Source organism: Empidonax traillii, unplaced genomic scaffold, assembly GCF_003031625.1.
Source record: "Empidonax traillii isolate 1590-97213 ecotype Southwest subspecies unplaced genomic scaffold, ASM303162v1 scaffold272:size679582, whole genome shotgun sequence".
In the NCBI taxonomy this organism is placed as follows: Eukaryota; Metazoa; Chordata; class Aves; order Passeriformes; family Tyrannidae; genus Empidonax; species Empidonax traillii.
The window spans coordinates 400,336-425,537 of NW_020955465.1; the positions used below are offsets into that span (position 1 = coordinate 400,336).

The 25,202-nt window shown below is 57.0% G+C and overlaps 1 protein-coding gene across 2 annotated transcripts in view; it reads right to left on the reverse strand.

The window, feature by feature from the left end:
• Positions 1-25,202, reverse strand: part of DNAH17 (dynein axonemal heavy chain 17) — a 33,113-nt gene that overhangs the window by 795 nt on the left and 7,116 nt on the right. For both annotated transcript variants that reach the window (XM_027889827.1, XM_027889826.1), the window contains 60 exons: positions 25,012-25,181; positions 24,545-24,767; positions 24,349-24,465; positions 24,144-24,230; positions 23,764-23,916; positions 23,164-23,412; positions 22,825-22,947; positions 22,253-22,600; positions 22,081-22,172; positions 21,813-21,939; positions 21,439-21,591; positions 20,909-21,034; positions 20,671-20,778; positions 20,418-20,549; positions 19,959-20,119; positions 19,713-19,869; positions 19,340-19,444; positions 18,759-18,916; positions 18,114-18,252; positions 17,361-17,588; positions 17,071-17,208; positions 16,425-16,557; positions 16,124-16,251; positions 15,884-16,032; positions 15,321-15,603; positions 15,067-15,240; positions 14,245-14,452; positions 13,984-14,149; positions 13,798-13,900; positions 13,502-13,649; positions 13,285-13,376; positions 12,945-13,106; positions 12,675-12,839; positions 12,343-12,534; positions 11,675-11,941; positions 11,055-11,216; positions 10,328-10,561; positions 9,971-10,135; positions 9,779-9,874; positions 9,469-9,686; positions 9,065-9,272; positions 8,735-8,850; positions 8,270-8,462; positions 7,937-8,172; positions 7,555-7,671; positions 6,864-7,068; positions 6,383-6,547; positions 6,114-6,254; positions 5,804-5,974; positions 5,515-5,637; positions 5,181-5,374; positions 4,917-5,065; positions 4,659-4,786; positions 4,170-4,397; positions 3,449-3,640; positions 2,690-2,869; positions 2,194-2,376; positions 1,339-1,521; positions 987-1,130; positions 245-470 (listed from right to left, as the gene is read on the reverse strand). In XM_027889827.1, the coding sequence (XP_027745628.1) occupies positions 245-470; positions 987-1,130; positions 1,339-1,521; positions 2,194-2,376; positions 2,690-2,869; positions 3,449-3,640; positions 4,170-4,397; positions 4,659-4,786; positions 4,917-5,065; positions 5,181-5,374; positions 5,515-5,637; positions 5,804-5,974; positions 6,114-6,254; positions 6,383-6,547; positions 6,864-7,068; positions 7,555-7,671; positions 7,937-8,172; positions 8,270-8,462; positions 8,735-8,850; positions 9,065-9,272; positions 9,469-9,686; positions 9,779-9,874; positions 9,971-10,135; positions 10,328-10,561; positions 11,055-11,216; positions 11,675-11,941; positions 12,343-12,534; positions 12,675-12,839; positions 12,945-13,106; positions 13,285-13,376; positions 13,502-13,649; positions 13,798-13,900; positions 13,984-14,149; positions 14,245-14,452; positions 15,067-15,240; positions 15,321-15,603; positions 15,884-16,032; positions 16,124-16,251; positions 16,425-16,557; positions 17,071-17,208; positions 17,361-17,588; positions 18,114-18,252; positions 18,759-18,916; positions 19,340-19,444; positions 19,713-19,869; positions 19,959-20,119; positions 20,418-20,549; positions 20,671-20,778; positions 20,909-21,034; positions 21,439-21,591; positions 21,813-21,939; positions 22,081-22,172; positions 22,253-22,600; positions 22,825-22,947; positions 23,164-23,412; positions 23,764-23,916; positions 24,144-24,230; positions 24,349-24,465; positions 24,545-24,767; positions 25,012-25,181 (10,021 nt within the window). The remainder of the gene's footprint in view (positions 1-244; positions 471-986; positions 1,131-1,338; positions 1,522-2,193; positions 2,377-2,689; positions 2,870-3,448; positions 3,641-4,169; positions 4,398-4,658; positions 4,787-4,916; positions 5,066-5,180; positions 5,375-5,514; positions 5,638-5,803; positions 5,975-6,113; positions 6,255-6,382; positions 6,548-6,863; positions 7,069-7,554; positions 7,672-7,936; positions 8,173-8,269; positions 8,463-8,734; positions 8,851-9,064; positions 9,273-9,468; positions 9,687-9,778; positions 9,875-9,970; positions 10,136-10,327; positions 10,562-11,054; positions 11,217-11,674; positions 11,942-12,342; positions 12,535-12,674; positions 12,840-12,944; positions 13,107-13,284; positions 13,377-13,501; positions 13,650-13,797; positions 13,901-13,983; positions 14,150-14,244; positions 14,453-15,066; positions 15,241-15,320; positions 15,604-15,883; positions 16,033-16,123; positions 16,252-16,424; positions 16,558-17,070; positions 17,209-17,360; positions 17,589-18,113; positions 18,253-18,758; positions 18,917-19,339; positions 19,445-19,712; positions 19,870-19,958; positions 20,120-20,417; positions 20,550-20,670; positions 20,779-20,908; positions 21,035-21,438; positions 21,592-21,812; positions 21,940-22,080; positions 22,173-22,252; positions 22,601-22,824; positions 22,948-23,163; positions 23,413-23,763; positions 23,917-24,143; positions 24,231-24,348; positions 24,466-24,544; positions 24,768-25,011; positions 25,182-25,202) is intronic.

The window sequence follows — 25,202 nt, forward strand, 5'->3', positions numbered from 1 at the left end:
TCCTGTGGTTCCAACCACTCCAACCCTGGGGGTCACGAGCTGCAGCCTGAATTGCCAAAACACAAGTTTCTGGTTTGTAAAGGCTGCGTGATCCGGGCAGTGCTGCCCTCAGCTGGTGTCTGAGCCTGGAGCCAGGGCAGGGCAGATCGGCCAGCAAGTGCCATCACCTGCTCAGCTGCAGCAGGGAGGAGGACTGAGCTGGGCCTGCCCTGTGTCTGAAACATCTCAGAGGTGCAGTTTTTACCTTCCATGAACAGCCCGTGCACATAGGAGCCTTCTCTGGGTGGAAATGTTATGTCCTCCCGGGTTTTCTTAGTCACTTCTGTCGCCAGACACATCTTATCCAGTGGCCACTGCTTTTTCCTGGCTGTGGACTGCATGATGGCTGTGAGGAAGGACTGGGGGTTGAAGAATCCCGCCAGCCACACTGTTGCAGGCAGCACAAAGTCTGTTGCCCAGACTTCCAGTTCCTGGAAAATAAACCAGCAGAGCCCTTCAGGGTGGAGGGTGGGCTGTGAACCACCAGAGACTGCACCAGGAACGGTGTGATAGAGCTGCCGCTTCACTGTGCCTAACCTGAGCTACAGGTAGTCTTGCAGAGTAGGGGACTGGCTGGAGGTGGTGTAGGATGAATAAACAGCAGATTCCCCTGCAGCAATGAAGCTGAATTTGCAGTGCAGGAGATACCACTGTTATTTTTTAACAAAGCCAGTTTTATTAATTTTTTTTTTTTGCTGGGACACCCAGAGTTGTCATGGGGGGAGCTGATACTCTTTTGCTACTGTGATCTACTGTAATGGGAACCTGGTCAGATTTATGGTCTCATCCCTGGGGGAACAGCTCCTTTCCATGTACTTCAGGCTGCTTAAAGTGATACTGAGAAATAAACCAGTTACCAATAAACCAGTGCACTGGTGGGGAGAGTTCTGGTGTCAGAGGTACCCACTCATGCCCTAAGCTCTGACTGTCACATGAACTCTGCTCACCCTGATCCGCAGGAGCAGGTCTGCATACCAGGTTCCCAAGCTGAGGAGGGAGGGATAAGCATGACGTGTCCAGGATTCTGGAATGCTGTCATAGAAGAGAGCATTTCCCAGCTCTTCCATCTCTGATGTAATTGTCAGCTCTCCCTTTGAAAAAGAGAAAAACCTGAGCAGTGGCACCTGCAGCCAGTGGTGGGACAGGCAGGGGGATGTGCTTGGGCTCAGATTGAAGCAGAGCAGCAGCCTGAGGCCACCTGGCCACACCCACCCCAGTGCTATAGGTAAGAGCTCCAGCAAGGGCACACAGTACACTGGAAATCCTGGGAAATGATCTAGGCAGCTGCCTGCTCCGTACCTGCAGGCCCAGGTCCAGCTCCTTCAGCGAGCGCCTGATCTCGTTGGTCAGGATGTTCATCCTCTCACATTCCTGGAGGGCAACAACTGTGTATGGAGTTTTCTCCTTTGCCTTCGCCATCAGCTCCTCCATATTGAACGGCTCTGGCAGCTGCCCCATGATCTCATCCAGGACTGACTTCACCTGGAAGGACAATGCCATAAACTGCTCTTATGCAGGGAAAAATGCTGTAGGTTTATGGTTAATTAGGTTGGTAAGAATTTTTTTTTTCTGCTTTGGTGTTTTTCTGTGTTTCCTTCTCTGTTACTAATGCTCCACTCTGTTTATAACTGCTCTTGGATCTTAAAAAGCTGTAGCTCTTTTTTGATAGCCAAGAAAGTCAGAGCTGAGGCCATGGAGACTGTGTCACATGTAAGGTCCAGGCAGTCAGGAAGAAGCCTTTTTTTTTTTTTTTTTTTTTAAATTTTATATTTTAAATTTGTATTTTCAGTAGTTGCCATCATGAATGGATGTTCCTCAGCTCTCTCCACCTGCTAAGTCCCACGTAAGCCACATGTTGCCAGTGGCACATCTCAACCCCATCACAGCAGGACCTTTCTGACCGTGCTGCTGCCGTATGTGCCACCATCCCAGGCTGACAGCTGGGCTGGAACTGCCTCCCTCTGCTATCCCTTCCTAATTGTTATGAGTCCTGCTCTCTCTGTCGTCTCTGGGCCTGCATCTGTCCCCTACCCCCTGGCCTCTCAGCTGTGACCATTAAGAGGTTTTTTTTCCCTTTTTAATTAAAAATAACCACAGATTAAAAAAAAAAAAAATCAGTTAATTTCTGCTGTAAAGAGACAGGACTTGACTTGCCTGTTCCTCCCGGGAACCACCTGCGCCTCCACCAGCCTCAGATTCCTTGGGCTGCAGTTCCAGGACGGTGCGGAAGAGCCTGTCCGAGGTGACGGTCAGGAAGCCCATCTCTGCGTTGGGGTGCAGGCCGTACAGGTGGGGGCTCTCGCCTGGCAGGTTGTCGTCGATGTACTGGTGGTAGTCCTGAGCGCAGGACAGGGCCAGTGTTGGCTCGGCAGGTACGGGCAAAGGAGCCCAAACTTCCCTGCAGCTTTGAAAACCCATCACTGTCCTCGGGGGTCCTTTGCAGCACCTGCCTGTGCTCATGCAGGCTATTCCTTTGACTCATGTCCCACCCTCGTGCCCCAGCCACAGGAATTATTTTCACAGCAGTCCAAGTTCCAGGGGATCGACACTCTCTTTCCCTGCATCGCCCTTAGTGAATGTGGGGGAACTTGGACTCGTGCATTAATGCAGAGCAGAGGTTTTCCATAGCAAATTGCAATGCTTGTCTTACCTGGTAATCCAGGCGGGGAGGGACTGCAAACCCTGGAGCCAGGAACACCTCCCCTTCCAGCATCTCCGGCTGGACGTACTCGCTCAGGTACGTGCGGCACAGCCGGCGGTCCCAGTCATCAGTGATGTGCCCTCCGTACATGATCTCGCCAAAGAGGTACCGGAGATCATCCCATGGTACCTGTGGGGAGAGGCTTGAGCTGGAGCTCCTGTGCAGCTTCCTGGGAGTCCCCCATGCAGCTGCAGGGCCGCAGAGCGATGGCTCCAGGATTGACCTGTCCAGTGTGCAGGGAGCTGACAGAGCTCACAGAGGCTCAGGGACAGTGAAGAGGATCTCATCTAGAGTGTCTCTTGTTCACCCACAGATTTCTCCCTGTCTCACGGACACAGCTTTGAATCCCATCATCCCATCTTTATTCCAGCCAGTACTGATTGTGTCTGTGAGCGCAGGTCTAAGGGCGAGACTTCAGCCCTGCTCACCATACCTGCATTCTCTGGGCAGCAGGCACCAAGACACCAAGTGTCTGCCCAAGGCCAGGGCAGACACTTGTCCCAACTGGTGCCTGATGCCTCTTCCCACTCAGCTCAGTAGGGCCAAGGACTCAGCCCCTTCCCCTGCCTGTGTGGGGACCGGGGCTTCTGCTGGCCCTGGGCTCCTTCATGAGACAGCATTTGTGCTGCAAACCGGTGAAGGTTTTAAGAAAGGCTGATTGTTGCAGTGCGTGCTGTGCTGTGGAGTGGTCACCTGGTCATCCCTTACCTTGGCGTTGGCCTCCAGGTAGTTGTGCAGGACGTTAACGGAGACGGTCAGGTCGCCGCTGTTGAAGGGGTAGGGCCTGTTCCAGCCCTGGGTGCCAAACCTGCGCCGCTCGGCCACCGCTGCGTGGAAGTAGCAGAGTGCAAACAGGATGCACCTGAACTCGGTCTCCTTGCTGCACTGCTCCAGTGTTTCCTGCAGAGGAACAGTGATGGGGGTTTGCAGGTGAATATTGCTGTCAAATGCCCCTGTAGTTGAGAACGTTCATAGGCAAAGGAGAACTGAAGATGTTTAGTTGGGAAAAAAAGAAGGCATAGAACTGTATTTTAATGCTTTGCTAGTTGGTAATTTTTGCACTCATTTTTTTATGGAAGAATTAGGACTCCACACCCCAATGCCCTGCTGACAGCTGAGGCATCTTGTTCATGGTAAAACTGCAGCAGCTCCAGGTTCAGTCTCAGAAAAGGCATTGGCAGTCTGGCACTTCCTTGTGTCAGGAGCCCTCGGGCAGCTCTGGTTACCCCTAAACCTCTGGCGAATGGGGGCTCTGGGCACTGCAGGAGGATGTCCTGGGGTGGGGCTGGCTGGGGGTGCAGTGTTTCTGGCTTCAGTGACACCCCCAAAGATGCTCAGCCTGTGGAACCCTGGGAGGGGGTGAGCTGGACACACTGGCTGAATGGTCCCGAGGAGGCAGTGGAAGGGCAGGGGGTGGTTTGGGGGGTACCTGGGAGAAGAGGTCGAGGGCCCTGTGCAGGTTGGCACGCATGCCTGTCGGCGGCTCGCTGGTGATTTTGATGGAGTTTTCCAGCAGCCCCTGCGGGATGATGTGCGACTCGGGGCTGCCGGCTGGCTCGGCGCTCATGAACAGCCGGTACTCGGGGTGGCTCTCCATGCTGTGCTGCTCCACCAGCTTGTCCAGTGTGTCCAGCCACCGGGCCACCAGATGGATGTTCTGCAAAAGGAACAGCCTGTACCTCGTGAATCTCACCTCCCCCCCGCCAAATTCCTACTGTGGCTCCGCAGGGAGAAGGTGCAGCATGACAGGATGCCACTTGGGCTGGATACACCCAGCTGGCCCAGGCAGTGCCACTGCCATCACCAGTGGGGTGACCATGTCCTGTGTGACTGGATGCTGGCAGGACTGGGTGCCCGGCGTGCCCGGTTGCCGTCAGGGTCGTGTGCCCCGTGGTGCACCGCAGGGCCCCCCACCCACCTGTAGGATGACCCAGTGGCCCTGCTCAGCAGCCACCTCCATGGCCTGTTCTGCCACGACCTCCTGGCCCTGCCCCAGTGACACGTTGTGGATCTTCCCGTTGTCAATGGTGAAGTTCAGCCTCGTGCCTGGGGGGGAGTGTACGCCAGATTTATGGGCATGGGTACTGAGCTAGGGTTGTGCAGTTCCAGCTGCTTGGCCCCGCACCAGCTCGGGACTGTTGGGGCTGCTGCCAGCCTGAGGTGGGCAGTGGCTCACCCAGCGCCTCTACATCTTTCAGTGGATCCACGCCAGGGGAGAGGATGAAGAACAGGGGTGTGGAAGGGCTGCTCTCCTTGTACACCTCAGAGAGGTCAATGCTCCTTCCTTCCACATACTTCTTCCCCATCTTCTCTTCCACAAATTTCCTACAAAAAAATAGAACCATCCAGTGAGTCAGAGGAGATGCATCTGTTGGACACAGCTGGCATGATGACACCGCAGGGCTCTTGCAGGAGGGCCCTGTGCAGGGCACCAGCTCACTTGATGGCATAGGTCATCCTGTCGGGGCGCAGGCACCGCAGCACGCACAGCTTCTGCAGGGCTGACTTGTTCTTCCAGTCCATGGGGAGCGCCTCCTTTTCTGGTGCCTCCATCTCCACAAACCTTTTCCATCGCTTTGCCGAGTTCTCTATGTCACTGTCCAGGTTCCTGAACTCTTCCATGTCTGAGAGAGCCTTCAAGTTCCACAGAGAAGGACTAAATCATTCCTGGGCTCTGGGAATCCTCAGGGAACCCATACAGGTGACTCTGGACCCACTGTGCCAGGGGCCGTGCTGGCATTGCCTTGGCACAGCAGGTGACCACACGGACCCACCTTGACAGCACCCCAGCCCTGGGTCTGCAGGAAGTCCACGGGAGAAGTGACGCCGGCCTTGGAAGGGAAGCGCAGGAGAAAGTCCAGCTCTGCTGGGTTCACTTCTTTCTTGATGGTCAGGACCTGGAAGTTGGGAGTGCAGCATGACAGCCACCTGGTACCCACTGCCCCGGTGTGAGGGGTGAGAGGCTTTGAGCATCCAGCAGCAGCACAGGAGTGAGAACAACCTGTCTAAAGCCACGCAAGCACCTGTGGTACAGCAGGAGCCCCAGACATTCACAGGGATTACCTGGAAGGCAACCTGGGCCAGGAAGATGAGTTTGTCTCTCTCAAAGAGGCCCTGTGCTGTGTACATATAGACTGAGTAGGTGATCTGGTCTGTCAGGTTGACCACCCTTTGCTTGGTGTCCTGGCTGGGGGCCGCACGCTGGATGGCTTTCTCGAAAACTCCATTGAAGGCCTGAAGAAGATCCCAGCAGACATCAGTGTTGGGCTGCTGGGAGCCTGTCAGTAGCATAAACACTAAAACTCTGAATCTCCATACTCCCCCAGCCTCGTCCCACCTTCACACACCAGCTCCCTCCTCACTCCCTGTCTACCTTGAGAGAGAACTGGTAGATGGGGTTGATCTTGCCGAGGTCGCTCAGGATGAAGTACAGCAGGGACGCGCGCTCTGCCGCTGGGCGGTAGTTCTCTCTCGCGACGTTTATTTGTACTTCGGTGACTTTAGCTTCTTTCACCTGGAGGTACAGGGGGGTGGGTGTTACCAGAACCAAGGCACAGGCTGAAGCAGTGCCTGCCCTCCAGCTGGGTGCCCAGTTGAGCTGTCCCTCTGCCTGCGGCACCAGTGCCAGGGCAGCGTGTTTACTTTTTCCTCGATTTCCTTGGCTGTGCGCTTTGTTGTTTCCAGGTTTTCCACCAGAGCTGTGTCCCGCAGGAAGTCTCCCCCAGCAGCCGACAGCCGGGCGAGCAGTGAGTCCTCCAGCTCCTTCAGCTTGATCTTGAACTCGTTCTGGCTCTTGGTTAGGTTTGCCTGTGACAGCAGCACCCAGGGATACATCACTCGAGAGATCATGACCGAGTGCTGGCACCAGACACTCTGTCATACGGCCACCGATGTGCTGGTGCAAGGGGAGGGTGGGCACAGACCCTGCTGCGACCCACCATCACCCACCAGGGCAGTGCTGGCTGCGGGGAACAATGGGGGACCTGCAGGGTCTGGCTGGGACTCGCTTGGCTCTTGACAAACAGCAGCGAGCACACAGAGGGGAGCTCTTCTGCTCCCTGCCCCAAAACCTCCGCAGTGCCCCAGCCTCTCCCACCCCTCCATCCAGCAGCTGGGTCTGTACCTTCAGGGTCTCCAGGTCCGGCCGCTCCCGGGCCACCACCGCAGCCAGAAGCTGGTCCTCCAGGCCCTCCCGTGTCACCAAGAAGTTGATGAGAGTGCACTGAGCCTGCACCTCCGGCTTGTAGTGCGGGTTGAAACAACGGGTGTGCAGGATCAAGCGGAACTGCTGGTGATATTCCACTTCTTTATCTCCAATCCTAATGTATCTGTTCAGTTAATTAAACAAATTAGTCCACACGCTGGTCCACTCATCACAGACAGATGTGATCAGCCCATGTGCTGTTCCCAGCTGCTCAGAATGAATTTCTTTGGTTGGGAAAAAGCTCAGGAAGGGCGGAAGTGCAAAACCACAGGCAGGGCAAGGGTGGAGGAGCAGGAGCTGGAGGTTGCCTGGCTGCAGCCCCCCATGGCTTCTGGGGTGTTTCTCCCCTTCCAGCTTATCACCTGCTTATGGCAGGTGCCCCAGGGGATGTGTTCTTAAATCACTACATGAACTGGGTGCTGCAGATGAGAATAGCCTAAAAGGCCACATCAGTACAGTGGGACATACTGGAGAACACTGGGGGATGTGGCCAAAACCAAGGAAGGATCAGGCCCTCAACTGCTGGCAGTAAAGGGGCATGGACCAGCATTTTGGGGCAGCAGTGGTTACTCAGGGCAGGTGAAACCGCTCGGCACTGGGGTGTACTGACCTGCCCAAGATGGTCTTGCCCAGCAGTGGGTCCAGCACCGCCTCCACCGTCTCACCAATGTCCTCGATCAGCAGCGTCTGTCCTTCAGAGACTGCCTGCGCGATTGTGTCCAGGTACCTGAGTGGAGAGGGGGAGGTGCACTGTGGGGGGCTTGAGCATGCTGCGGGGGGCTTCTGGGGTGCCTTCCAGCCACTGTGCCCTGTAGGGACCCTGCTGTGTTCTGCCAGCCCTGGCCCCCGCAGAACCTGTGGAACTGCTGCCCTCGGGTGCCCTGAAGTCTGATGGGGATGTTGCCCTGGCTCACAGCACCCTGCACCCTTTGATGGCAGGGAAATGGGGGTGCAGCCCAAGCCTGTGCCCAACTCTGCAGCCCCTGGCCCACCTCCGCTGGCCCAGGCGGACGACCTGCAGCTCCTCCCCGTATTTGTTCTTGATCCACTTGCTGCCCTGGAGCTGGGCGTCCACGAGCAGTGGCCACCGCTGGGTGCTGCAGAGAATGGCAGCATTCTCGGTGGAGGTGCGGTCGCTGGGCAGCCCCTGGTTGTTCCAGGCAGCCACATCGGCAGAGTCCGTGAGGAGGCTGAGGGGGTCCAGGCCTGGGGTGATGGGGATGGGCACCTGCAGGGAGAGGCTGTTGGGTGCCTGGCTGCAGAGGGGTGGTGGGCAGGGGTGAAGGAGCTCTGGGCACTCTGGGATGGAATCTGTGGCCTCTCACCGTCAGCCCGTTGAGGAAGGGGATCCAGTGCTGCTCCATCAGCTCAGCTCTGTACTTCTTGGTGAAATATCCGACGTAGGACACAAAGGCGGACACCAGCAGCACATCCCCGCACAGCGTCTTCCCCTGCTCTTTGAGCTGGCCCACTGACTCAGCCCAGCGGACGTTTTCGGATGCCAGACCCCCAACGAGCCTGGGGGGTCAGAGGGGATGGTGGCTGCTGTGGTCCTGGTGCTCCTAGTGCTGTGACCCAGTGGGGGAGCAGGGACGACTCAGCCACGATGCCCCAGGGTGTCATCTCAAAATGGTTTCATGGTATACCCACCATGAATTTTTAGCCCAGTTTATCTCAGGAGCTTTTAATCTGGGGAGGGTATGGGGGGTTCTGTTGCTCCCACAGCCACTGAGCAATGCCAGGCGGCATCAGCCCGCCCCAGTGCTTTGGAGCCAGCATTTGCACGGTACCTGTTTGCCAAGGTGATGACTTTGTTGGTTTCATCAGCCTCCTGCTGGCATTTGATCTTCTCTGCTGTGGCTTTCTCAAACTGAGCAGTGAGAGTCGCCAGATTGGCATTCAGGGTCTTTGGAAGAGAACAGCTCCACAGTTATTCCCTACTTGGACAGGTGGCTCCATGATCCCGGAGCTCTGCAGTGGCCCTGTCCCAGCACAGTGTTTGGCCTGGGCTCCGGGTTCATGGACTTACAGAAACCTCTCTTGCCTGTTTGGTGGCTGAGGGGGTCGTGGCAGGTGCTGGCAGCTGGCCCTGCCTGGGGGCTGTGGGGACACACACTTACCACAATTTTGCTCTTAATGCGACTGAGCCTCTGCTGCGCCTCGGCCAGCTCGGCATCAGCGTCAGCCACCGCCTGCCTCTTGGGCTTCACCTCGCAGTGCACCTCGTAGTAGCGGACCATGTTGAGGCACCAGGAGCACAGCCCTGCTGCAGCTGTTGATTTGGACTTGATGAACTCGGGATCAAACCCAGGGTCTGACCGGTACGGCCTGGAATGGGAGCACATGCCATGCTGTGGCACTACGTCATGGCTACCAGCGACCCTTCCCACTCCTGCTGGGGCTTGGGCTGCTGGTGGGCAGCAGGGTGGGAGGGCAGGGTCAACACCTTCTGCCCCCAAACTGCTGTGCTCCCAGGTGAGGGTCCCCCTGGCCACCCTGCCCAAGGAACCAGGCAGAGACTCACTGAAATGCCTTGAGACAGGGCTCAGGGATGTTTTCCCCGTCGTAGTTTTGTAAGCTTGAAAGGAAAGTGTCTGCTTTTCCTATCTTGACTTTTGCTGCTGTCCAGCTCTTGTCCTTTGGAATCTTGCCATTTTCGGCCGTCAGAATCAGCACAGCTGCCATCACATTCACCACTTCTGGGGGCGGAGCCCCGAAGGACTTCAGCTCTGTCAGGTTGTACTGGGAAGGGACAGCAGGGCCACTGAGCATCCCCCTGGTGTGAGGCCACCAGCGCTAGCTGGGCACCTGCCTCCCCCCGAGAGCTCGCCCACCTTGTTGAGTGTGTTGAGGGCCTCGCGGGCAGCAGAGAGCACCACCTCTGCTTCTGCCAGTTCACTTGCGCAGGCTTGTTGCTTCTCAGCCACGACCTGGGGAGGGAGGGAGGGAGGGATGGGATGAACGGCCGTAGCCACCCACCTCACCCTCCCCTGTCCCACACTGGGCACTGGCTCAGCGCCACGCACCTTGTTAATGGCCTCGACCTTCAGCTCCTCCTCATCAGCAATGGCTTTCTCCTTGGTGACCTTCTCTGTCTCAACACCCACCACGTGGATCAGTTTATCCGTGTCCTCGTTCTTCTGCTTCAGCTCTGCCTCCTGGATTGCCAGCATGGCTTTCAGGTCGTCCACCTCGACAAGCGGAGAAACAGAGCAGATCAGAGGGCTGATACTGCCAAGCCCTGCCTGGCCTCAGAGCGGTGGCTTGGTATGGCTCAGGCACCTTGTGGCCACCTTGACCACCCTGCAGGGACATGCCTGCTCTCTCCCCCCATGCCAGACCCACAGCAGGCACAATGCAGGAGTGAGGCTGTAGACAGGCACCTGTGATGCTGTGCTCTGCAGCTTCATCAACCCCTTCTCCAGCCTCTCGATGCTGGCAGCCAGCTTGCTCCTTTTACTCGCCAGCAGGCTTTGGTAGAGCTTTATCTGCTCCAAGAAGGTCTTTGGCGTGGTGTAATTATAGCGTCTCTCCACGGCCAGGTAGATCTTGGACATCTCCTTGGAGCTCGTGTGGACGAAGGACATGAACTGGCTGATGGAGACTTTGACCTCTGGCTGCACAGGGAGCACAGACAGGGAGCTGCTGCAGTGGGTGCCTGCAGTGAAGTGCAGGGCTGCCCTGAGCCCTCCTGCAGCGCTGGCTCCGTGTCCAGCTGCAGAGAAAAGTGACCCTTTTCGTTAACAGCACAGTGCAGGGCTGAGACATGCTGGTAGTCGTGGCACTGGCACTGGTCCCTATGCCCAGCTCTGGGTCCCTGACTCAACCCTGCACTGGAGAAGCTGCTGTCCCTAGTCTGTTACCTGAGGAGATGTTTTAAGGACAGAAGAAAATGAGGGAAGGTTCATCCCCACAAACATGGTGCAGGGCTGCAGGCTCTGACCCCAGAACCAGCTGTGAGCCTATCCCAGACCTATTCCCAGCTTGCTGCCCCTCGCCCCCTTGGTCACACCAGACCCCTATCCCTGGGCACATTAAACAAGGAGAGCAGCAAAGGTGCAGGGATCCCCAGTGCCCCAGGACAGCAGCTGTGCCGGGGGCCCAGCTCACCTCAATGTCCTCCGTTTCCTCCAGGAACCTGCTGCTGACAGACACGAGAGCGTCCTCTGGCCACTCGTGGAACCAGTCGATGGCCGTGCAGTTGACCACGGCAGGGAACCTCCTGGCCCGCACACGCAGGGTTGAGCCCACGGGGGAGAAGCAGAGGACGACCTGGGGCAGAGCAGCACCGCTGAGCGGGGTGTCCCCGCTGTTGGGGTGGCAGGAACATCACCAGGAACTCTGCATGACTGCAAGGCTTCTGCTGCAGACCAGGGCTTTGCTGCCCTCCCAGTAACTCCCAGTACATGGGAGGTGGTCTGTGGTTGTGCACCTTGTGCTGTTCACCAGGGCTGGAATTGTGTCCCCTTTGGTGGCTGCATTCATCAGCTGAGCACAGTCAGCGTCCCTGGGAGTGCCCAGCATGGCCCACGGCCACGGAGGCTGCTGCTCTGCCTCCAGGGAGGTCAATACAGGGGTGTTCTGGCCTGCACCCCTAGGGCTGGGGGCATCTGGGGAGTCTCTGAAAACACCTTTTGCCCAAACCCACCAGCCTGGGATGAAACTTCAAGGTGCCCTGTTGCAAAGAGGTTTTGGATCAGGTAAGTCAGGGCCATGGACTAACCACCCACCTTTAACTGGCGCCGGACTTTTTCTATAAAGAATTTCCAGCAGTTTTCCTTTGTATCCTCCAATCCAAGGGACTTCACTTGGGGTCTCATGGCACCGATGATGGTTTCCAGGTCAGAATCCTGAAAGAGACCTGGCACTTCCCCAGACGCCAAGAAATCATTGATTAGAACCAGGAACGATTCTTCAGCCACCTGGGAGTCCGTCATCAGGAACACGGTGGGGACGTTCTTCACGGCTGCCTTGAGGTACTGGGAGGCCAGGTCCACCTGGGGCAGAGAGAAACTGTCACCCCCCGGTTCAACCTCTGTGAGGTGTTCCCAAAAGTGTTTGAAGCAGCCCTGGGGAGCCAGGGGGGAGCCTTTGGGAAGGATCCTTTGGGAAGGAGCTGGTGCCAGCTGCTCAGCTGGGACATGGATGCAGCATCAGTAGCCCTCCTCAGCAGTGGCTACTGCCTGTCCCTGGCTGGGGAAGTGCTGTGGCCCCTTGGGGCAGGACCCTTGGGTGTCACCTGTGAGCAGATCCTGGTGTGCAAATGCACTGATGTGAGGAGAGCAGAGCCCTATGAGCCCACCCTAGGCACCAGCACTGCAGGTGCTGCCCAGGTCCTGCTCCTCAGGACCTTTCCTTGAGCAGGCAGCACTGGCCCAGGGCCCAAAGCTGCTCCTACCTTCAGGTCTGCGGTGCTGTAGCCTTTCCTCAGTGTGATCTGGAACACGCTCAGGTTGCTGATGTGAGCTGCCAGCCGTGCCAGGCTCTGCTTCCCGCTGCCTCCCACCCCCACCAGTAGCGCATTGCCCCGAGGAGACTCCAGGATCCTGCTAATTCTGCAAATGTGAGACACTGCGTCTTCAAAGAGCACCTGAAGAAAACAGGAGGGGAAGGTTCTGTGTTCTGGATCAGGGCAGGGAAGTAGCAAGTGCCCCATAATGCACTGACCCAAGCAGTGGGATGCCACAGTCACATCTTTTCAGGGCGGCGCTGCCCACCATGGGCACTCACCAGGTTCATTGCTGCGTTCACCTCGTTATAGCTGTCCAGGGCTTCCCCCAGCAGGTCACTCAGAGTTGACCAGCTTGGCACTGGCATGTACTTGGGCTCATCAAAGCCCTGGGCGAAGTGGCAGTAGATGTTGGGCTTGGCAAACACTACGTCTTCGCTGAGGTCCTGGGAAAGGCAATTCCGGCTGTGGATTTCAGCTATGGAATTCAGCCATGGGGTACCCAGGCAGTGCCACCATGCTGGAGCCCTGTCCTTTTCAGCACAACTTACTTGAAAGGCAGCTTTGCAGATGTCCACCAGCAGCTTCCTGAAGCTGGTCTGATCCTCTTCGTCAACGAGCTTGTCTCCGTACACCCTCTCTGCTTCATGAAGCCAGAGACGCACCAAGTCCACAGGGCTTTTCAGGCACTCAGGGGTGGAGAAGAGCAGTCCCTGACAAACATACAAACCTCTCAGCCCTCAGGATTATTTTAGTGCCACTCAGAGCTGAGTGTAAAGGTTGGCTCTGGGAAGAGGCCAAGGCCTGTTTCAGGAAAAAGGTATGCTGCATGGCTGTAGGATGAGGAAAGGGAGAATAAGGATGTTTTACAAGAAGCAGCCCTCAAACTACCTGAAATATGTTGGAGAGGTCCCGCAGGTTGAAGAGGTAGTGGAACTTAACTGCTGTTGGCAGAAAGTTGGAGGAAACCTTCTGGTGCAGGGCTGTGGGGAGGAGAGGGGGGTGAGGGGGTGCCAGGTCCCCAGAGATCCCTGAGCCTGGCTCCCCAGCAGCAGATTCCTCAGAGGCCAGTGCTGGCATGTCCCACTCCAGCATGGCAGGGGCTCACCCAGTGCTGCTGCTACCAGCTGGGGCTGCATCTTCTGAAGAGCTTGTGACATCTGCTGCCGGGCCAGGTGCTGCTCCAGGATGGTGCCATACACCGTGTGCAGCGCCTCCCGGCTGGGAAAGCTCACGGCAAGGACGCAGAAGTGGCGCTGCAGAAAAGGGCAGACATTGAGATGGGCGCTTTGCCCAGTGGGGGCTGATGCAGCCAGATGACACCTTGGGGCCCCCTTCCTCACCCCACCCTCTGGGCTTTGGCCCAAGGGGAACAACACAGCCTGGCCCCTGGATCCCACACACCTGCAGCCGTGAGTCGATGGTGAAGGACCCCGCGGTTGGGTTCATGCAGGCCACGTACTGGCAGTTGCGAATGTCCTTCAGGGTCAGTTTGGTCCTGTCGTACCTGCGCAGGGATCAGCACTGGGATGTTTTCCCTGGGGACGGGGACAGGTTCCCCCCATCATGCTGTGCCCCTCCGGCACCCACCAGTGCCCATGGTCCAGGTGCTGCCGGATGAGCGTGTGTGGTGCCACGGTGCCATACTTGTCCACCTCTGGCATGTTCATGTCGTCAATAAAGTAGACCAGCCTTCTGGAGCCGGGTGGGCCATAGATTCTTCCCGATTTCTTCTCCAGGGGCTTCTCAAGGACAGCTGCAGCAAGAGGAGCAGGTGGGTGGTGGGTCAGCACTGCAGGACGCTGTGGCACAGCCTGGCACGAGGTCAGCTACTGACTCTGACAGCCTCACCCTGCAGCATGGCTGAGGTGGTGTAGAAGTTGAGGGGCACAGACTGCACCAGATATTCGTCTGTGCCAAGGGCTCCCAGCTTGTCCCACATTAGGACCGACTTTCCCGTCCCTGCGTTCCCCACCAGCATCACTGGTTGCCGCTTCTCCATCAGCAGGTCCAGGAAGTAGCGGAGGCGGATGGTCTCTGTGGTGTGCACCATGGCGGCCTGGGGAGAGGAGCTGTCAGTCCCTGTGCTTACCCTGGCATTGGCAGATGTGGGATGGAGCATGGGGCAGCATGCCAGCCCCCTGCACAGTGTTCATGTCAGCTCCAGTGGACGATGTTCTCTGCGTACAGACCTGCTCCCTCTCTAAACCTACAGGTCTTGGGCACTCAACTACTCTAGTCAGAACTACATTCTGACTGAAACTGAGTTATTACACAAAACAAAATGGACAGTTCCTGAAACCTGGTGTCTGCTCAGCCCACAGCCAAACCCAGTCACAGTTCCTCAGCCTTGCCCTGACAGCTTTGATAACCCCCCTCTGGACAGCATTGCAGGAGACACAAATCAAGTGCTAAAGGAAATTTTGCACTCAGGCAACAGTCACAGTTATTTCATGAGACCCTCTGAAGCTGCAGGTTAACCTGAAGTTAAAAAGGAGGTGGAACTTGTAGCCCTTGCTGGGGTTTCTGCAGGGCAAAAATAACCACAGGAAGCCATTGGGTTTGCTGGATGCCCCCAGCCCAAATCCTGCTGACACCCCAGGCACTGTTGGGAGGAAGACTGTAGAATAGTAATCAAATAAGCTATATAAACATAGAACTCATGGGAAATACCTGTAAGGGGACTTCAGGGTCGAGCTCGAACTGTGGCACTCTTTCATCCCAAGGCATGAATGTCTTTGTTGCCGGATCAATGTAATAGTCAAAAATTGTCCCCTCATTAGGAAACTTGATGGCTTTAAAATCTGTCAGCCACCACTTGCTGAACTGCTGCCGGTGATCCACCAGCTGGGGACAAAACAGAGACACTCAGAGACACGATGGGACACAGCAAGGGTGGCAGGTGCCAGGTGGTCCCATGGCTGTACCTGGTCCTGGAACAAGGCCCCGCCAAAGGCCCAGGTACAGGCGAAGACAAAGTAGAGCTCATATTGCTCCCGGGGCGAGTCTGGTGGGACATTCTTTGGCGTCAGGAGACATTCCAGCAGGGACAGCACTGTCTGTATGGCCGTGACCTCGGGGACAGGGGTGATTGTCTTGAACCCAGACCTGAGCTTCTCCAGGCATGGTGGCAGGTACTTGTCAAAGAGGATCATCAGAACAGCCTTCTCAGACTTTACTGTCCTCGTCTCAATCCAGCTGGTCACAATGCTGTGGGAGGGACAAGCAGGGCTGCAGTGAGCATGTGGGGGCCAGTGCCCACCCCATCCCATCTCATCCCATCCAATCTCATTCCCTCATCCCATTTTGTCCCATCCTGTCCCATCCCATCAGATTCCAGCCCATTCTGTCCCATTCCATCCCAGTTCGTCCCATCAAATCCCATCTTGTCCCATTCCATCCCATCCCATCTTGTCCTATTGCATCTCATCTTGTCTCGTCCTGTCCATCTGATCCCTTCCCACCCCCTCCTCCTCCCTTGCTGGCTCACGGGTTCCAGCCCAGGTCCGCGGGGTTGATGTAGAGGATTCCCGCGCGGGACACGGTGGCTGGCGTGGCTGTCCGCAGATGGCTGATCTCAAAGATGAGCCTCATGGTGGGGGTGAGGGGGATACGCTCGTTGCTGGCCAAGGTTAGAACCTGGGAGAAGCAGCTCGTTGTGAGGGATGCCCAGAGCTGATCCTCCTGAGTTAACGAGCAAGCAAAGCCCCTGGAATGTGATGGCACCAACCTTATTGTCATCCATGACTGTGTTCAGGGACTCAATCCACATGGGATCAATGTCTCCATCGAGGATGATCCACTTGGGCCCGTCATGTGTGATGTTGGCCAGGTCACGCATCGCTGTGGAGAACAGACCTGCCCCACCGAGAGACATGGGTTGGTCCGTCAGTTTGCTGGGAGACACTCAGGACTGGTGCTCCCACGGAGGACATTACTCCTCCCTCCCGCCCCAGGAGAAAGCCCCAAGGAAAGGTCTTCCCTTTCCATCTCACATCCCATAAACAGAGCTCACAGCATTGGTTTCTCACCATCCTTCCACTCCCGTGTGGCCGGATGAATGACCCCAAACAGTTCATCGCAGGTCACAGCCTTGGGGTCGAGGTCCACGGTGACCGGCCTCCGCTGCAGCTTTTGGTATGTTTTGTTGAGCGACTTCAGCACCTGAGGAGAGGGGATGGTGCAGCTGCATCATCGTGGTGCAGCATCGGGTGCTGCTCCTACTGGGGTGTCCACAGCCTTCGGCAGCCTCTGCTCGCAGCAGAGGGCACGGAGTCCTGCTCTCCCGGGGGCTGCTGCTGGGAATGCACCTGACCTCCCTCTGCAGAGTCAGCTCCTGGCTGGGCTGGTGTGGGAGCCCCGATCCCACCAGCCAGCAATGTCCTGTCATGCTGCCAGTACCCCAGCAGGCACAGCATTGTGAGAGCATGTCTCTGCCTGCTCCCTACACTGTCCCTGCTCCACTCATAGCTGTCCTGAGGAGCCCCTGAGTTGTGCATCCCAAACCTGCTCAGCCACATGGTCGAGGCTGCACTGCAGTCCCCTACCCAAAAGCTGTTGTGGCAGAGGCAGGGCCTGCATGGCTGGCTGAGGCCTGTGGCCATGCCCTCACCAAGAGCTGTGGGAGGCCATGGGACGTGCTTGGGCCCCACGTCCTCAGGACGCTTTGGCTGCTACCTGGGACTTGCCGCAGCCGGCATTGCCGACGACGAAGACAGAGTGTCGCACTTGCAGCAGCTCCTCCAGCTGCACCACCTTCAGCACGAAGTTCTCCTCTGCCTGCAGCTTCAGCTCCAGCACGGACTCACGGATGACCTGGGAGGGAGAGCAGGTGCTGACCACTGGCAGCCTTGGCAAGACCCTGGAGACGAGCCGGCCACTCCCAAAAGTGCTGAATGGACCGTCAGTCTCTGAACCCTGCCAGGGCTGAGACGTCTCCAGTGCTGGTGCTATGCCTGGGCTTGCACCTTCTCAAAGTTGAGGTCCCTCTTCCTGGGGACGTCCAGCGCTGGGAACAGGTCTCCAATCAGCCCCATGAACACCGGCAAGTCATCTGTCACGATCTTGGGGATGTTGAAGTCTCGTAAAGCTCTCATCAGAACCTGGTCCTCGGCACAGCCGGGGTCCCCCCTCTTCAAGGAGCCCGCCACCACCAGCACGGACTTGATGGCTCGCAGCCCCCAGTCATAGTGGTCCTGTGACAGGCAGCAAAGAATTACCATTTCACTTTGGTGAATGAGAACAGCTTCAAACAGCACCACGGAGGAACACTCTGTCTATCGCCCCACGGACAGGTCACCCACACAGTGTGTGGTCCAGCCCCCAGTGGGTTGGACCTAAACTGAGTTTGTTTACAGGAGAAGCCTTCATCAGTCACAGGGGGAGCAAGAATCCAGCTTCCTTCTTGGAGACATACTTTAGGTGTGAAACACCTCTGCTAAGATGAATATCTAGAAGCTCTCACCTTAACTGGCTCAATTCTAATTCTCATTCTAATTCTAATTCCATGTTATTCTACTTTTGGCCTTCTTGATTCCTTCCCCAAGGCAGAAAGATACCATATTATGCACCAGGTGGAAGTGGAACTTGTCCTGCCATAGACCTGAGCTGTGCAGAACATCACCCCACGCATCACCACCAGCAATCCCACTACAGTGTTTCAGGCCTGAAGTTCAGGTGGACTCTTTCCTCTTACAGCACTGTGTGATATTGTTAATTACCTGTTTCGACAACAGCTCTTTGCAGAGTGTGTACAGAGTGATGAACTTTCTTGCCAGGAGCCTGGCATCGAGAAACCCCTCTGCCACAAGCATGATTTCACAGATGAGTTCAAAATCAGGGACCACCATGGCGCAGGGTCTGCAGAAGAGCAGCGGAGGTTGGCAGGGTTGCACACCATGTCTTCACCCTCCCATAGCCCCCAAGGTTTGTCCCCAAATTTCCAGTAGAAATCTTACCCTGCTGCAGTTACACTGCTGGGGTGTTCTGCCCAGCCTCCTGCTCCAAGTGGGGCTCATGTCCCAGCTGGATCAGGGCCCTTCTGCACTCACAGTTTGAGTTCCACGAAGGACAGGGATCCCGCAGCAACCCTGTGCCTCCCCTCCCAGCACTCTGTCACCTTTTTGTCTTATTGTTAATTGGATTTTTAGCTGGGGTAGTAATCAGACCCCCTGAGCATCCTCTTCCCCAGCTGAGCAGCCCAGCTCGCCCAGCCTGGCCACCTTCGGGTAGTGACAGGGTTGTCCCTCGGTGCCAAGGGCTCCCTGACACCAGTGCTGCCATTGCACACAAACACCCTCAGCTTAGGATGGATGTGACCCATGAGTGCCACCACACAGGTGAGCGCTGTGATGACACCAACCCACCTGAACAGAGCCTTTAGATTCTCAGGCAGCTCCGTGCGCCCGGCGTAGCCAGGGTTCATGGTGATGAACAGCCCGACTGATGGCACCAGGGAGATGATCTCTCCAAGGAAGTTGAATGTTTTCTTCTTGGCACGGATTGCATCTTGAATACATTTCACCTGTCAGGTGAGCAGAGGTGTTGGTGCTGGCAGCTCCCAGCTCCTTGCCCCATGCTCTGGCTCACCTTCACCACCCCTCAAAGTGCCAGGAATAGCACTGAATTCTTACTGAAGCCACAACAGCAGGAGAGCTGGCCTTAAACCAGCTCCTTCCCCATCACCCCAACTCCCTGTCTTGGGCAATGGCTGAGCTAGGGGGTGTCAGGTTACTGGGATGAGACACAGCTGGGCTGTGTGGTTTAACTCTGTCCAAATCACCAGCACTGCTCTGCTTCCACCCACCACCCTGTCCAAACAGGACATAGTGGAGAGAACAGCAGAAAGTTGTCCCATGAGTCACATTTAGCTGGGACAGCATCCAGGATATGAGCTGGAGAGTCTCTTTGGCACTCAGTGCTGCAGGGTTGTGGGAACAGCACGCACCTGCACCGCGATGACAGACAGGACCTCCACCAAAATGCGATTGAACTCGTCAAAGCAGCCCCAGGCGCCTGTCTGAGCCAGTCCCTTGTAGATGTTCCCACAGGACTGGAGAGAAACAGAGCATCAAGATGGTGTTTAGGTGCTGTAATCCTACATGGCAACTGTGATGGGGGGTTTGGTGACAAAGCTCGAGTGCTGAAAGCTGCTCATGCTTTATGGATTGTGCCCCTTCCCAAGGAAATGCCCCAAAGCAATACGGCCCCCTGCCCCTGGGCTCCCCTGTGCTCCCAGAGACCAAAACCAGGGCCCCCCTTGTCTTGGACACCCCATGGTTCTCACCTCGGTGCCACCACCCTGTTGTCCCATGCCCTACCTTGTAGTCCATCTGCTCAGAGCAGTTGAACACGTAGACCATTATGCCCACTGCCCGGCCCAGGTCCTTGGTAGTCTCTGTCTTGCCAGTGCCTGCAGGGCCTGCGGGGGCCCCGCCCATGTAGAGGTGGAGGGACTGTGTCAGGGTGATGTAGCACCTGGGAAGGGAGGACACTGGGGCTGAGTGGGGCCGGCGGTGCAGAATGGCCACAGAGCTGCAGGCAGCAGCAAGTGTGGGAGTCCCAACCTGTCTGTCAAGGGGGTAATGACCAGCCGGGGGGTGTTGCCCAGGTACTCGTAGGCGTACTGGAGCTGAGCGTCGCAGATGTTGGCATAGCAGTGCTTCTTCCCCTCGTCCCAGCGGTGCCGGAGCTGGGACTGCCAGGCGAATGCCTGGTCGCTCTCCACCTGCAGAGCAGCCAGCTGTGGAAGGCAGGTGGGCACTGGCACTGCCCACCCCAGCCCGCTGGGACAGCAAGCTCCCATTTGTGCCTTGGGACCCGTTCACCACCTCCCAGCACAAGGACAGTGTGTGAAGAGGCTCCAGTGCCGTGCTGGGGAGGTGAGGACCATCCCTCCTCATGGCCCAGCTCAGCCCACACCTGTCAACCACAGTGCCCAGCCCAAAAGTAATGTAATGACAGGAAATCCGTGCTCAGAAGTGCTGAGAGACACTGCAGTAAAAATACCCTCTTGTACCAAATACCTTTGTTTGGATCATTTTGGCCACAACGTCCCTGGAGTGGACATCAATGGTACAGATTGTCATAATCTTCATCCTGTCTCCAGGACTCAGGTTCCCAAGGAGCAGGGAAATGAGGGCATTCAGCCGAGCGATCTGGGGAAGCAAAGAAATGATGCACATAGAGATGATGCCCTCATTTTCCCACCTCCTGGTGACCCCCAGCCTGGCAGAGGGGTTTGGGCCCAGCTCCAGGTCAGGTCCAGACGATGCTAACCTGCTTTTTGTTATAGTCCTTCAGGGCGTTCTCATAGCCTTTCTGCAGACTTGAAAAGGCAACACCGACCTCTGAGGTCCACGCGATCTGGGTGCATGTCAGGGCAACCTGCAGCAAACCACGAGGACACTGCGGCCATTGAGGGGAACACATCGCCTGCAGCTCCCAGGGATCTCTGTCTCCTCCTCCTCTTCCTCTCAGACCCTGGCTCAGCCTGGCCCCACGCAGCAGCACCCACCTGTGCTGGGTAGTCGAACACCCACTCGTCCCGTGGCTTTTCCTCGTAGGTGACCAGGGCCTGGGGGAGGAGCTGTCGCAGTGTCGCGCGCATGCGCTCCAGCACCCGGTTCAGCCAAATCTCAACCTGGAGAGGCACATCCAGCAGAGTTGAGTGACTGGCTCCCAGCCTCTGTCCCCTCAGGCTGCCCAAACCTCCCCCTGTGCAACAAGCTGCCAGAGAGACCCTGGTGCTGGCCCCGCAGGGCACATCCCACGGCAGATAACGGAGGGTGGTCTGAGGGTGACCAGCAGAGGGGAAACCACCTTGTAACCCCCAAGGGGCTGTAAAGCTGTGCAGGTTCACAAAACTGTGCTGTTCTACACCTGTAAGGCAGGTCCCATTTCTGGGGTTTTTTTTGCCAAAAAGCTTTGTGATTACATTTTTAAACTCCTGCCAAACTGTTAGTGCACAATCAGCAAAAGGCCCGTCCCCATCCTCAACCTGCCCCGCCATCTCAGCACGTGGAGGCTCCACAAAGCTCAGCTGACCTGGCCAGACAGGTCACAGTCTGCGTCGAAGGGCACGTACTCCCCGTCCCGGCTGAACATCCCCTGGGCCACCTTCAGGGGCTTCTTGTCTGAGCTCAGCTGGAACTTCAGCTTGGCCACACTGTCGAACAGCTTCGTCAGGTGCCGGGACACCTGAGAGCGGAGGCACAGCCGCCATCAGGATCCCCGTCACGTGTGAGGGTGTGATCAGCACTTGGATCTACCTCCAGGTGCTCCCTAGGCACTGCACCCCTGGCAAGGGGGATCAGGGATGGTGTTCTACCCACTAGGGTGAAAAATGTTCTAAAACTGCTCAAACCAGTCAGCAGGGAAGAGGCAGAGGACTCTCCCCCGTGTTCACACACAACCTATACCTCAAGGGGCTCGGTCCCCTTTGATAAAATATCCAGCAGGTCCGCAGAGGAGACAAAGTAGAACCGGGGAAAAGCCAGTCTTTTGGTCTCGAGGTATTCAGCCAAGGCCTTCTCACAGACCTCCAGCCTGGAAGAAAATGGAAAACCCCACCATCAACCCCACATATGCGTTTTACTCTTTGCTCAGCCCTTGTCAGTGCTACTTTGGGGGAATCAACCCCTTCCTTTGGCCCCCTCAAATGGTCCGCTGGGATGACTCAACACTCACCTGTCCTGCAGCGCTTCCAGCCGCTCGTGCAGCCTGGGCTTGTTGGTGCATTCAATCACGTTGGGAGTTTTTTCTGCGTCAGCCATTAGCTCCTGAAGAGGAAAAACACTTAAGTCCACCTGAAGTGGCAGCGAGCCACAGGGTGAAGGCAGAGTGGGAATGGGCTTCGCACTCGGAAATCTTCGTCGATGGTATCAAACTTCTTTGACTCCTCTGGCAGTTGGTTGCGGGTGTCTTCAGAGGCGATGAATATTGTTTCCAGGTGACCCCACTTCCTCTGCACCTCAAACCAGGTGCTGATAACGGCATCAGCTGTTGACAGCTTCTGCTGCCAGTCCTGTGCCTCCCGGAGGAAGAAGGCTCGGTACTTGGACGCTAACACATTCTGCAGCTGCACTTGGTTGTCCTCCAGCGTCTCGATGAGCAACTCATCTGCCTTGAGCAGTGGGAGCCCAGTCCTGGTGTGGGGCTCGTACTCAAACTGCATTGCTGCCCAGGTAGTATCCAGGGTTTTCAGCACCTGCAGTTGGGGCATGAGGATGAGCTGGGCGCCATGGTGCCGAGCCCAGCCCCTGCGGGAAGGCAGGGCACCAGAGGAACACCTGCTCCAGGCAGAGGCTCCATGAGCTCCCTGCTGCCTGTGGACTCCAGTGCCAAGAGCCAGAACACGAGTGCTTGGCAGCCACAGAATCACGTTGGCACTGGGCTTTCAGCAAAGCAGGGGAGGAGCCAAGCCCTGTTTACCTTCTCCATCCCTGCCTCCTTCGTGGCTTTGTCCACGATGCCGCGAACCTCCTCCTCGAACTTGTGCAGGTTCAGCTGCAGCAGATCCGCGAGGGTGGTGTCCTCGGACATGGTGAACTTCACCTGGAGAGGAACCGGCACGGTCGGGCCATGGACTCTCCTCTGGGGAGAGGCAATCCTGTGGCTCAAAAGAACTCATGAACACCTGCATTTGAAGACCCTACACAAATATTTGCATGTGGCCACATTTCAACTCGATGGCACCCTTCTGTTGCTGGGTGCAGATCTCAGGAGCCTCCTGGGCCAGGGGCTGGAGCCAGGGATGGGTGGGAAGAGCACCTTAGTTGCCTGCACGAGCTCCTGCCAGTGCCGGTCCCTGATGGCTGGGTTCTGCAGCTCGCTCACAGCACGCAGAGATGTGATCATGTTCTTCATGTTGCTGTCCAGCCCTGTGAATGCGTCCCAGCTCTTCACCTCCTTATCCAAGCTCCGGATGTCTTTAGCAAATTTCTTGCACTCAATATCCATATCCTCAACGTTGAGCTCACTCCACTTGGTCGTCTTCCAGGTGTCAATGCTCATGTTCACCTGGACCCCGGAGACATTTTCAGACATATGATTAGCAGAAGCATTCCTGCCCAGAATGAAGAGCAGCATACCCCGTGCCCCCATGCCCCCCAGGCACACACAGCATGCAGCTGTGCTGCAGACCTTCCCCCCATCTCATCCTCCCTCTGACAGCATCGACCCCTCTAAGGAGTCACTACAGCTCTGTATTTTTGACTGGTAATGCCTGGCTGGCACTGGGTGTCCATGCTGGATGCCTGTGCCAGGTGCACGTGCCAGCTGCCCGTGCCAGCCAAGAGCAGCCTGCTGTCCAGCCCTTGCCTGGAGCTAGTGTTGTGCACTGTGTCCTGGCTCCCAGATCGTGCCACATACCAGGCTGACCATGTCCCAGAGCTCCTTCAGCAGGCGCAGCTCCCTGCGACACGCTTTGAGCTGTTTGTACTCTGGGACTGACACCTCAAACAGGGCAGCTGAGGTGGCCAGGGCAGCCATGTCCCTCTCCATGGCTGCGACGCTCTTCTGTTGCTGGATGGAGAAAAGGAGAAGGTTTCAGCCAGAAACTGTGTGCCAGGGACATGTCTCCTACTCCAGTGCTGGCTCCATCCCTGCTGCAGGGTCAGATCCTCCCTGCAGGGCTGGGAGCTGGAGCCAAAACCAGAGCAACTGCCCCACCCCAGCATCCAATGCCAGGGATGGTCATGCAGCGCCAGTGAGGACACCAGTGGCCCTGGTGTCCTCTTCCACTTTCTTACCTTGTTCAGTGATTTGTAGGGGTTTGGATCCGTGTATGAAAAAGGGGCTTTTCCCTGGAAAGTCTCCCGGAAGGCATGCTGCTGGATCTGTGTGGGAGGATGGGGCTCAGGGGGACACGTGGGACCCGGCAGTCAGGAAGACCAGCAGAGTCTTCCCGAAGCTGCTGAAGAGCGGCCCACGTGCCCCCAGCCCCCAGGCAGGCACCTCGAACTCCTGGCACTTCTCGCGGAGGATGGCAGCCTCGCTGGCCTGCAGGGGTGCTGCGCTGTCCGCAACTCGCACGCACAGCCTCTTGTTGTTGTCCCAGCGCTCGGGCAGCTTCTGCAGTGGGCACCATGTGGGGTCACCAGCCAGGCCCCAGGGAGCCTCTCCCCGTCCCCCCGCACCCTGAGCAGCCTACGTTAAGCTGCAGGTGGATCTGCTCCGGCATCTCATCCCCGTAAGTCTGGAGCAGGGCAACTGTTTCCTTCAAGGGCTCAAACATGACATCGGTTGCTGCCTGCCTCTCCTTGACCCTTGCCAGATGTCTCATCACTTCCACCAGTCCATCATAGTCTCCCTCCTCCAGAGGTTTACTCAAGCCGGCAGTAGACTCTTGGATGAAATCCTCCAGCTCCTGGAGACTGGGAGGACAATGGCACTCACCAGGCATCCCTGACGGGGCTCAGGGCTCACTCTGCAGGGCCAGGGCACGGCACCCCATGGACTTGCCCCTGAAGGTGCTTGGAACCTTCACCCACACCTCCACAACTCTGTCCCCTGCAGCCAGCCCTGCCCTGGCACACAGAGGTGCCCGTGCCACAGCCCAGCTGAGCTCCAGTCAATGGTAGTGCCACATCCCCATGCCAAGGTTCACCAGGCCCTTACCTGGAGGTGACGTGGTGGGTGAGGTACTGGCGGAGCACCAGGCTCTGGCCCTCGATGACGTCCAGCAGTGCTTTCTTGAAGAGGCGACAGTCGCTCAGCAGCCACCCCCCAAACACTGTGGTGTCAGCAAACCCCAACACCTCTTCATGGAGCGCCTCGAGTGAATCGATCTGAGGACAAGAGCAGGTCAC